The sequence below is a fragment of the Xyrauchen texanus genome, chromosome 6 (assembly GCF_025860055.1).
Source record: "Xyrauchen texanus isolate HMW12.3.18 chromosome 6, RBS_HiC_50CHRs, whole genome shotgun sequence".
NCBI classification, from domain to species: Eukaryota; Metazoa; Chordata; class Actinopteri; order Cypriniformes; family Catostomidae; genus Xyrauchen; species Xyrauchen texanus.
The window spans coordinates 20,479,169-20,491,751 of record NC_068281.1 but is presented as its reverse complement, the minus strand read 5'-3'; the positions used below and the strand labels follow the sequence as shown (position 1 = coordinate 20,491,751).

At 35.2% G+C, this 12,583-nt stretch overlaps 1 protein-coding gene across 2 annotated transcripts; it reads right to left on the bottom strand.

Moving 5' to 3' along the window:
- Positions 1-1,337: 1,337 nt before the first annotated feature.
- Positions 1,338-11,404, bottom strand: LOC127644711 (RNA-binding Raly-like protein). Of its 2 annotated transcripts, XM_052128036.1 has the most exons (9): positions 11,143-11,198; positions 8,916-9,045; positions 6,576-6,648; positions 6,393-6,440; positions 4,442-4,596; positions 3,287-3,400; positions 2,503-2,663; positions 2,362-2,399; positions 1,338-1,841 (listed from the first exon to the last, which is right to left on the bottom strand). In XM_052128036.1, exons 1-8 carry the CDS (start codon positions 11,170-11,172, stop codon positions 2,367-2,369), a joined length of 744 nt encoding a protein of 247 aa, XP_051983996.1. In that variant the 5' UTR covers positions 11,173-11,198; the 3' UTR covers positions 1,338-1,841; positions 2,362-2,366. The 2 variants fall into 2 exon arrangements, with proteins under 2 accessions (XP_051983996.1, XP_051983997.1); XM_052128037.1 differs by lacking the exon at positions 8,916-9,045 and having other exon boundaries at positions 11,143-11,404.
- Positions 11,405-12,583: the final 1,179 nt, after the last annotated feature.

Below are 12,583 nucleotides of genomic sequence, written 5' to 3'. Positions count from 1 at the left end.
GCAAAAAAAATTTTAACACGTTATTTTTAATAAAATTAATCGCACTGAATTAAAGTGTTAAATCGACAGCCCTAATTTGTACATAATATAACTTTAGTATAACTTTATTTTAGATGGACAGGTCAAATAATGTGGCCAGTATAACTCAGCAAATAAAAATAAAACCGGCCATCTAACGAGCTGTACACGTTCAATCGGTGTAAATACAACATTTGTTCAAGGTAATTTGGTTACTTATATTGTACTTCAAATCTCGTAAGTGCTAACTTCAATCTGGCCTGGTTCCACCCAATCATGAACTTTGCCCACCTTGAGGACTACACCTACACCCACTCCTCCAACTGTTCGGCCCAACCGGCAGGTCCTATGGCCCACCTTACATCTTAGAGCTGAAGCCAGGCCCCCACGAAAATTACGTGCAGATCTTCATTGTCAAATGATGAATTTTTAAATAAATTATTATAAACTGCTAAAAGATGTTTTGTGCAATTTTTAGAGCTCACCTGTTTCAGTCGAAAAGAGATCTGCTCCTCTCAAGGCTGAAGTGAGTCAAGTACAGGCTCAACATTCATAGGTTGACAGGTGCCATATAGTTTTAAGATTGGGCCAGTTCTCATGCAATTTAACAGTGAATTACTGTCATTATTTTCCTGCTCATTTTTTCCTAAGAATACTGCTCCATTTCACATTTACATACTGCAAACAGTTTCTACAGTAAGGCATGGTGGAAATACAGCAATAATACCTTAAAAACAACCAAATTGACAGCAACAGTTAAACAGTATCTACAGTAAGTTGCAATTGGAAATAGAGCAATAAATCTGTCAAAACAACACATTTTATTTACAGTGTTCCAATGTAAGTGCCTAACCATCACCCGGATTTGTGTTTTTATTTTAAGAAAAGGTAGGACTAGTCTAAATACATTTTTGTTATAATCAATGTTATGCCACTAAAGCTGTTGATTGAGCATAACTTTTATTGAATCTGGGATATTTCTTTAACGCTGTTATGAAGCTTCTGTGATGAGGAAGACAGTAAACCAAGGCTTCAGCAGAGTTGTTTTATGATTAGCGTATACCTTGGAAATGTTAAAGATTTAGTGGAGCTCTTGATTTAGAGCATGCAAAAAAGAAAACAGCTGTCTTTAAAAACTTAGAGAGCTGCCTTCCTAGGGAGCATAACTGTGTGTTGTTCAATTAATCCAGTAGGCAGCTCGCTTGACTTTGAGGAACATCCACTATCAAAAGCTGTTCTGTTAACATTTCTGTCAAGTTTTATTAGATTTTTCCCCCTGACACATTAATAAAATTACCAGAATATTCAGATGAGCTATAAACTTTATTAAAAAGAGAGAAAAAATAGAAGAGATAAGTAGAAATGTAGAATAGCTATGAAGTTTATGTTAGTTGAATTATACATAAATGTGCAATAAATGAGCATTATTCAAACAGGTTATCTGGCATCCAGCAAAATAAAACGCACATACAGTAGCTTTATTCAGGCCTATAATGTTTTCTATTTATTCATTAACCTCTATGACAATGACATCAAAGTTCATTAATCCTTTTTATATTAAATATATGACTTATTTTATGTATTAGGTTAAAATGCTGAAATGCAAAGTTATGTTGTTCCCCTCTTGCTTGACTTATGTAGTGGCATTTAAACATATTTCATATATGAATATCAGTCTTAACAACTTCATGTCCCTGATTGTCAATTTTTTTAAATAAATAAATAAAAAAATAAAAATGGTTTAATTTAAAAAGTAAAACACAGAAAGGTCAACAGCTCCGACTCAAAATAGTACATTTGATAGTTGTGCTGTTCTCCTGGTCCTAAAAAAATATATCAAAGCAAAAACAAAACCCAGTTAAAACCTTTATACAACCTATATATATATATATATATATATATATATATATATATATATATATATATATATGTATATATGTATGTATATGTACAGTATATGTATTAAATGCATACGTTTGTTCACATTTAACAGCAAAGTAAAATTAATATACAGTATATATACAGTACATTACATAGTGCATTTTCTGTATCATTAAGTGCTAATTGGCTATAAATGAAGCAAAAATAACTTTTTGTTTGCCTGATACAGAAGGTCAAATTATAAGAATGGCAGAAATAGTTTTTCAAAATGTTTGTAAATGCTGATGCCTACTTGAAAAATGTTAACTGCATTACATTTCAAAGTATTATGTTCTTGGAGAGATGATATCTTATTTTTAGCATGCATCAGTACATTCCACAAACTCCTGAAGGATAGAGACTATATTAGATTATCTTAAGTAGAAAGAGGGAAGAAAAAGTATTTCAAACAAATGTACAAACCTTGTTTAGTTGTCTACATCAGATATGTGGTTTTCTATCTGAGGTTTGAAAAAAATGAACACAATAAGATCTTACTACAAACTTGCTTATCAAATATGAACAATGGAATTTCACATTCAAATGAGTTTAATGAATGCTCACCAGTTCATCATTGTTAACATTGTCATCATAGTCGTTATCACCTTCATCAGTAATTTCCCAAGACCCGCATTCCTGATGCTCCTGATCCACTTCCTCCTCAGATTTTTTTGCTCTCTCACTATAGAGAGATTGATAGGCCTTCTCATGCATCCTGTGGGCCTCTACAAATGCCAGGCAGAGAGAAGGGTACAGATAAATATGAAAGAGAAATGGGAGACGTAGAGTGCATCTATACTGAATTTTAAAGACCCATGCAACCCTATGATTTCTTTTCTGTGATTTATATATTTCCTCTTGAAACAGGAAGTTTATCGGTGGGCTCGCCACCTTTTGTAAGATAGCCTATAGGGTTTGCTTACATCACAGCCATGAACCATGAATTGCCAATTGCAGTTGCAGGTGGTATTAGGTAGTACTTGCTCAATCTGTATGAGTCAATATGTTTGGTCTGTTCCCACAAGAAAAATTCTGTACATTTATATTTTTGTCAGCAGATAGACTCAATGCTAAATGAGATGGACTAAAAGCCACAAAATAATGTTTTAAACTTTTGAGTTCAGTGTTAAAAGTGTTAAAATGTAGAGCAACTTCAAATTACCTAAGTAAGTAAAACACAGGTAAGTGTTGTAGATGTCCCCTTTCCCCAATTTTATTTGTGTGTGTGGAGACAGAGTGCTGGTATATTCAATATCCTGTTCTGTCACTCAAGGTGATGAAGACAAGTGTTGTACCTCTTGCCAACATGGCCTCTACCATGACAGCAATGTTCAATTCTTCGTCTTACCTGCCTCTGCTACCTGCTTCTGTTCAATCCTCTCTAGCCTTCCCATTAAGGAGTCAATCTTAATCTGGATCTGAGACAGTTCTTGCTTGATTGTCATGAGCTGATCAGATTTCACTTAGATTAAAAAAAAACACACACACAAAAATGCTGTGGAAGAATTTTGATTTTATCATCTTATTTTATAGTACTATTCTTAGTTTTAAAATGGTTATCAAAGACTGCACGAGATGGACATGGACGTTCTATGTCAAAGCAACAAATCCCTTTAACGGATGGTTCACCCAAAAATGAATACCTCATAATTTTCTCACCCTAATGCCATCTCAGATGTGACGGTCTTTCTTCTGCAGAACACAAATTATGATTTTTTAAGAATATTTCAGCTCTGTAGGTCCATGCAATTCAAGTAAATGGGTGCCAAATATGTTATGCTCCAAAAAGCATAATAGTAATCCATACAACTCCAGTGCTTTAATCCATATCTTCAGAAGTGATGTGATATGTGTGGGTGAGAAACAGATCAATATTTAAGTCCTTTTTTGCTTCAAATTCATCTCCTTGCCCAGAGTGGGAGACATGCATGAAGAATGTGAATCACCAAAAACAGTGTGAAAGTGATCTACTGTATTTCTCACCCACACATATCATATTGTATCTGAATATATGGATTTAACCACTTGAGTCTTATGGATTACTTTTATCCTGACTTAAGTGATTTTTGTAGCTTAAAAATGTTGCCATCCATTCATTTGCATTGTATGGAACAACAGAGCTGAGAAATTCTTCTAAAAATTTTCATTTGAGTTCAGCAGATGAAAGAAAGTCACACATCTGGGATGGCATAAGGGTGAGTAGATGATGAGAGAATTTTCATTTTTGGGCGAACTATGCCTTGAAGTTTAGGAAACCCTAAGTGATAATTGTATTGGCTTTATAACTGGGGTTTCTTAACTTCAGCAAGTGGCTGAAAAGGTCATTGAGAGTACATCGATGCATTGAATAGTTCTTGAGCTGCTAGAAGATAAGGCTACAAAACAGAAACAAATACTGTATCTGCAAACAAAAGATGACATGTTTTAAGGTCTTGAAGGATGATAAGTAATGAGTCAAATAATGTAATTGGAATGATGGACAAACACATAGAGCATAAGGAACCTGGCGAAAGATTTCTTAGATAAGAAGAACAGGTGGGCATCTTTGGCTGGAAAGAGTCTTTCTTTCTGTGTGTTGTGAGAGTGACCAAACGGGAATGCTTGATAGGTATCATAGCCCGAGGGGATGGTGCTAATCGCCCATGAATATTAAAAAACCTGAAGAGAAAAAGAGATTTGAAAAACTAAGGATGTTGTTTGTGAAAGGCCAACAGTATACTGTATAGTTTGGTCTAAAAGTCTCAGACCAGTTGTAAAAATCAGACCAAAGATAAAAAAAAAAAAATTAAGAGTGCATAATTACAAAAGTTTCTTGAATATTTGAAAATAACTGAACTGAAGGGATTTGCTTATTAGCACACATACATTTAATTTTACATAGAGATGTGCAAAACACAGCTCTGCCAAATAAGGATTGAAAGAGATACATGAAAATGTCAGAGGAAGGATTACCGCCATGTGTGTGCTGCTCATTGAACAACCCAGCAGCTTTCTGACATTCACTTAATGTATCACAAGAGAGGAGAGCTCATCATTAGGCAGAGCAAAGGAAGTCAGACAAATACAATTACATTAATTGTGGTGATTAAGTTTATTTCTTCCTACACTTTTTCATAACACAGAAAAAGTAATAAGAGACACTGTGGATCTTTTATTTTTATTTTTTATTTTTTCTCCCCAATATGGAATGCCCAATTCACACTATTTAGTAAGCCCTCGTGGTGGTGCGGTTACTCACCTCAATCCGGGTGGCGGAGGACAAGTTTCAGTTGCCTTAGTTTCTGAGACGCATCTTATCACGTGGTTCGCTGTGCATGACACCCAGGGCTGGACTGGTAATCTGGCATACCGGGTATTTTCCCGGTGGGCCGACGCACTTTTGGGCAGATCAGGGGCGGAATGTCCATCGGGACAACCGAGCGGGCCGATGGTTCGGCCGTGAAACGTGCCGAATGGGCCGCGATAAGCAATAATGAGTCGCTGCGTTATGCAGAACGGACCATAAAACGGAGCCGCGATATGCAGAAAAGGACAGCGAACAAAGCTGGGCCAAGTGCCATGTAAAATCCCAGGCTGATTTCTCTTCCCAGTCCAGCCCTGATGACAACGCAGAGACACCCAGCATGTGGAGGCTCATGCTACTCTCCACGATCCACGCACAACTTACCATGCGACCCATTGAGAGTGAGAACCACTAATCGCCACCACGAGGAGGTTACCCCATGTGACTCTACCCTCCCTAGCAACCGGGGCCAATTTGCTTGCCTAGGAGACCTGGCTGGAGTCACTCAGATTGTGGATCTTTTCTAAAAATGTATTGAACAAAAATTTCTCAAAAAGCTCTTGCAAAATATCTATAAATAATAATAATTATAAATAAAAAATTTTTTTTTTACATTTTTATATTATTACTACTGAAATCTCTTACAAATTGTATGTGTCTTTGCTACTAATGCATTTGTTTGAAGGAATAGTTCACCCAAATATGAAAATTGTCATATCATTTATTTAACCTCATGTCATTCCAAATCTGTATGACTTCCTTTCATAGAACACAAAAGGAGATGTTTTTTAGAATGTTCACACTGCTTTCTTCCATACAATGAAAGTGAATGGAGACCAGGTGCAAAACAATAAATGTAACCATAAAAGTAGTCCATTTTGACTGTATGCACTATATTCCAAGTCTACTTATGCCAAATCAGCTTAGACATTAATAGTCATGTTGGTTGGCTTTGTGTCAGAAACAAATTAGTATTTAGTCACCATATACTAATATCTAGCTTGACAGCTTGGACATTCTGCTGTAAATGACTCTGTTCCAGTCATTTACAGATTTTTTTTTCTGTTCCATGGAAGAAAAAGGTAATACAGGTTTCAAAAGACATGAGTGTGAGTATGATGACAGAATTCAAATTTTTGGGTTAACTATTAAGTGATTTTGTGTGTAATACCTGCTATAGAAATCATCCCTGTAGAAATCATGATCAAATTCATAGCCACTGTAAAAAAAAAAAAAAAAAAGAGATGTGAAAGGAGCTGTTATTCCAATCCTTCAATGTCTGTCATTTACAGTGGGGAAGAAATGCTGATATTTTTAACTGGGTTGCTAAAAAAAGGAGGGTCTGATATCTCACCTGTATAAGGAGAAGGGATGCTTGGATCCTATTATTGGCCTGTAAGGACGAGGCTCTCCAGTCATATTAATGTCTGTGGGAAGAGCAATAATAAAAAATAAAAACAATTTTAGGTTTCCTTTTTTAGTCATAGTCTCCTTCAAATACATGGCCAACAATGTAAGAGGCTGTTGGTGAATATAATAGACAGGCATTATGCCACAGAATGTATGACTGATGGCTCTCATCTGTCTCTTCAGAAAGAGAGATGCTGTCAGTGCAACAGCTTGCCTCACTCACTCAACACACGCAAATACACAATCACTCCCGAGTGACTTTCAAGGTCACCGGGCACGTTATTATTAAGGACAGGCTCTGTGAGTGCCTGACTACATCACAATTCAGGTCTTTAATATATTTACAAGCAATTTCAACCTTCACTCCGATGAAGTACAATACAAAGCTCTACATCTGCAAGGGAAAGTTGTGCACTTTCCAAGTTAGTCTTTGCCTGACTGAGCCAAAAAAGTGATAAAAGGTGTTTCAACAAAGGTTCAAATGTCATCACAAGGATGATGGCAAGCACAGTTTACAATCAAGCTTTTGTACTGAACATCAACATAGCTGCAATTACGTATGGCCTTGTTCTTATGGCCGAATTCAGTAAAACAGCACTCTTGCTCATGTGATATTGCTTAATTATTCTTGGAAGATAGTATGAAACATACGAAACATAAAATTGCATGGTCCATGACACATGAGAAATTACACTCGATATGTGCCGACCATTTAAATTACTACTTTACATGTAGTTCAGTTATAGACCCACAGTATATCAATACTTCAATCTCTGTTAAAAATGGTCCTCCTCTACTCAGTATGCTCTCTCATCCAAAGGTCTGTAAGGCTAAGAGCAGAAAGAAGACTGGGGTCCCTTTTAGTAATGACCTCTGCTTAATGTCAATGCATTAGCCTGTCAGCTTAAGGGATATGAGTAAGCAGAGCTGAGTTTTTGAAGTGATTCATTTGACAAGACATAACTGGCTGAGACAAGCCTGCAGCTTTGGAAAATAACTTGTGCTCAAAATCCAAACTTTAAATGAAATATGTTTAGATAAACCTTAGTAAGGAATAGTGTACAATTTTTTTTTTTTAATTCTCTCATCATGTACTCATCCTCATGCCATCCCTGAAGTGAAATTCTGAAGCTCTAAAAAGCACATAAAGGCAGCAAAAACATAATTCAAATGACTCCAGTGGTTTAAGGCATGTCTTATTAAGTGATCCAAAGGATAAGATTTTACCAAAATATAACTCCTTCATTACTGTAACTCTGGACATCAACAGTCTCCTTGGCGATCAAGATTTCAAGCCTGATTACACCTCCTAGCACCATCTAGCTCTCTGTGCATGTGTCAAACACTAGACAGTGTAACCAAGCATGAAATTATGAAACTGCAATAGTAAAACATATATTTTGGTCTGTTCTTGGTCTTTCAGTACTGAGTCTCTTCCATACACTACCTACTTATCAAACATTCCTTTCACCTCATTTATTCATTCCTTTGTGTTGTGATGTAATTCAGTGACTGATGTGCATAACCGTCTGGAACAGTTTGGTTCTTTTGAGGACAAGTATCATATCCATTTTCAGTGTAGCTCATTATCCACAGTGTCTTTTGTGTGCACATCCACAGAACTTTGCTTGGTAATTTTGATATACCTTATTTGATTAGACATATTCAAAATATGGATACTATTCATTAACGGACAAAAAGTGCATACAAATGTAAACTTTGAGGGTTTCAACAGAATCTCTCAATGAACATCAGTTCCACAATTCATTTTTTTGACTACCCAGCCTAGCCAAGTGTGCGTATCAAACCTTCCAATGCTGTACTTATTCTGAAGCAATCAAAGATTTGTTTTAACAAAGAGGCAACATAGTTTACTTCTATATTTTCCTGTTTTAAAAGCTTCCAGCATGGTTGAACAAAAAGTTCCTGTATGAAAGGACATTAATTCGGTTATTGTTATTTAACAGACATTTTATAGAGCAACTCATACTGCAGGAACAGCCCCCCAAGAGTTCTCCTGAGTTTCATAACAAACATTCAACATGAATTGCATCAATGAAAGGTAATGAAAGGTAACAACAAAATCAGAACCATAATATTATCGTTAATGTGAAGTTGTTTAATCATAACAATAAAAAACAAAATCATTTTAATCTATGCCTGCAAAAAAGTATGTAATATTTTAGATTTATTGTTTTATTAATGCTTTTCCCCAATTTAAATAAATGAATTCAATCAGTTATCAATTCATAAATAAGGTGCATCTAAATTTTAAAGTACTCACATCTCTGAGTGTGGCGCTTGGCTTTATGCAGTGTTTTTCTGTACATGTCCATTAGGTTGAGTGTACTATATTTTGCAATAAATGATTCCTGTCCCTTGAACTCACTTCCACGTAGTGTCACTGTGAGAAACTGACAGAATACAGTTAAGCATATTGGCATGCACCATTTTAGACTGTACCACTGACACAGTAATGGGGGTGTTGACAAATATGCAACAATAAATTGACCTTTTAAAATAGTCAATTCTTAATCGCCATTTAGGACCCAAAACATATGGAGCACAAATCATTCTCTTTTACATAGAAAAAAAGTACTTCTAGTATGTATTTCTCTCTCTGTGTGTGTGTGTGTGTGTGTGTGTGTATATATATATATATATATATATATATTTATTATGTATCTATACATAAAGGTAGACTTGAAATACGTTTACAAACTGAATATGTCTTGTGGTATGACATGTTATCTAAAACTATTTTTTGCAGCATTTTGCTAATTAATTTTTATTATTATGCACTTTTATGACCATATTAATTAAGAGACTATTTTAAACATTTTACTTTTAAAAATTCCCAGCACAGGGACATTTCATATGAACTAGTTAGCGTGAGTGAAAGCGATTAAAATTTATGAAAAAGAAATTGAGAGCACTTAAAATAGTTCAATTAAAAGTTTTATATTAAAACTCATGGACATGTTATACTCAACTACTATATGAACACCAAGTATAAATTACATAAATGTTTGATACAGTGTATGCTTTTGTCTTATATTGTTCTTCCGGTCTGGGATCATATTGTACATGAAAAGAAGAGTACCCCACATTTGCTGTCATTTATTTGAAAATGCTTCATACCCATGGTTGATATTGACATTATAAGCCTGGAGGCTCTTCATGCAGGTATATGCTATTTCCTTTGAAATAAAGATGTTTGTGTTATGTGTTCACATCTGTCAGAGAATTTAGCCCACCAAGACGTAGAAAGAATAATTACAGTGACATGGCTACGCACACTCTTTTTTGCTGTGCTGACTTATTCTTGCTAAAGCCTTTATTCAAGACAAGCTGAAAGAAAATAATTGAGGCGATTTTGAAGGAGGTCCAATTTCTGTCCCATACTTATTTTGATGCTTAAATAAATCTTTAAAAAGATTTATTGAACATCGTTTTTAAATTCAAATAGTCTGACAAATATCAGAAGGTTCTGTCCATAGTAAAATTAGATTTTAGAATTTGTCTGGAGTACATTTATCTTCTAAGAAGTAGAAGTTTTGTTTTTGTTTTCTTTTTGTGATTTGTCTTTTCTTGCCATTAAAAATTCCTACAGCATTGACATGGACATGGTGTATTTTTATCGCCATCTAGTGGATGATATTACATGTATATACAGTATACTATTAATATATATTGACAAAGACCTGTCGTTAAATCGTTTAAACACTGCAATTAAAGCACTACCCGAATAATAAACCGTAATAAAAATGCACTTATGTATAAACACATCTTTTCCACTGCACTATACAGTACTGTATATTCAGCTGGTTTAGAGTTTATTACAGCCACCTGTATTTCCTCTTGCCAACATAGGGGGGCAATATAGCTTTAAATATAACATATGCAGACACCACTGAAGACGCACAGAGATTCCATATTCCATTTTGTTTTAGTTTTTTTACTTGCTGAGCCATTCAAAGCCATTTGAATCTTTAATCACAATAACCTTTCATGTCATTAAAAAAACGAAAAACAAAGTTGAGTTAACTAAAGGGATAATTCAGCCAAAAAGGAAAATTCTGTTATCATCTGTTTACCCTCATGTCATTCCAAACCCACACGATTTTCTTTTTTCTGTGGTACACAAAATGACAAGGGATCCTGGGGGTTTCAAGCTCCAAAAAGTACAAAATAGCACCATAGAAGTAGTCCTTACAACTTGTGTGTTATATTTCAAGTCTTCTGAAGACAAATTACAGATTTGTGTGAGGAACAGAATTAAATTTAATTGTTATTCACTTAAAATATTGAAAATTTAGCTTGATAAGAAATTAAATAATTTTTATTTTTGAGTGAACCATCCCTTTAAGCCATCGAAACTCAGTCCAGTAAAAGTAACCACTGATGCAGAATTCAAGCCAAAGCCACAACACAGACAAAATCATCAAAATCATCACCACTCGTTTCAGTGCAATAAGTGACAAATAAGGACAGAAGTAACTTTCACTTACCCAAGGTCTGTCCAGCAAGCACCTTGGCATTCTCGCCGACCACAGCTGAGTGAGCGTTCGTCTCGCTGGAATACTGGACGAAAGCAAAACCCTTATGCACAGAGCAGCCAGTGATTTTGCCATACTTTGCAAAAATGTGCTCAATGTCAGTTTTCATGACCACAGTGGTGTTGAGGTTACCAATAAACACTCTGGAATTGAGAGAGCGAGGATCTCTCTTGTTTGTTATATTGCTGGTGTGAGTTTTCCCAGTCATCCTTCTCAGGATGTCCTGAAACACACACATAAATAAACATATTAAAGAAATAGCACATAAAATGTATATTTATATATATATATATCATATGGGTTTAAAATCACATAAGGGCAAGTAAATAATGACAACATTCTAATTTTTCAATGAACTGTCTCTGAACTGATTCTGCAATATTATAGATTTTATAGACCCTATTCAATGAGTCTACAAGTTGGGTTACACTCAATTTCACAATACAATATCTTGATAACATCAGGTAGATAATATTCTATTCTTTACTTTGTGTTAACAGTGAATTGTCAAAGGAAAGACAAAGGCAATAGGCAGACAATTGCAGAGACATAATACCATGTAATGTAACCCTGATTTCCCCGTCATGATAACAATGTGTTTCTTCAGGATTCCCATCTGCATTCTCTGGTATGAATAAGATTTATGTAAATATAGTATAACCAACCATTTTAGAAAATGTATGAGGCTCGTAAAGGCTAATTTAACATGTGGCATTGAGTGCAAAACAACAGCAGAAAAATCCAGTTGTTTAGCTCAAGCAAAAGAAAGCTGTGGGCATTGTTGACAGCCTAAAAGCTGTTTAATCACTAGCCTCTTTACCATGTACCTTTGACCCAAACTATAACCCCAAACTTAACCATGGTGCATCCATTTGCATTTCAGACTGATCTCACTGTAAAGTTGAAATGGTGACAGTATAGGTCAGAAGTGTTTCAGCTTAAGCACTGCCCCCAGTGGCCGAAGCTGGAAGTGCTGTTGAACGTATGGCATTTGTGAGCTCGTTTTCAGGCGAAATCTCCACGGAGTATCGCCAAAAGCGACTTGTTAAGCGAAACTAAATTATATTTAGTTACTGAAATTAATATTTAACAAACCTATGCCCTAACCCCAACCCTAAACCTAACCAACAGTTGAGAAAAAAATTCTATCACAAATTGTGATTCGCAGTTGGACAATCCAACTGCGAATCACTATCTACAGCGGTAGATCATTATACCAGAAATATACACTAATACACCAATATTAAAATATGAAACACTTTTGAAAAATTACACAATGAAAAATACTTTTAGAGTAGGTTTAAAAGTTTGTACATTTTACTCTCACACAAGTACATTTTTACAATGGGTGGCATTACTGTCGTTACACTACTGGTTTTAATTTTAATTAATG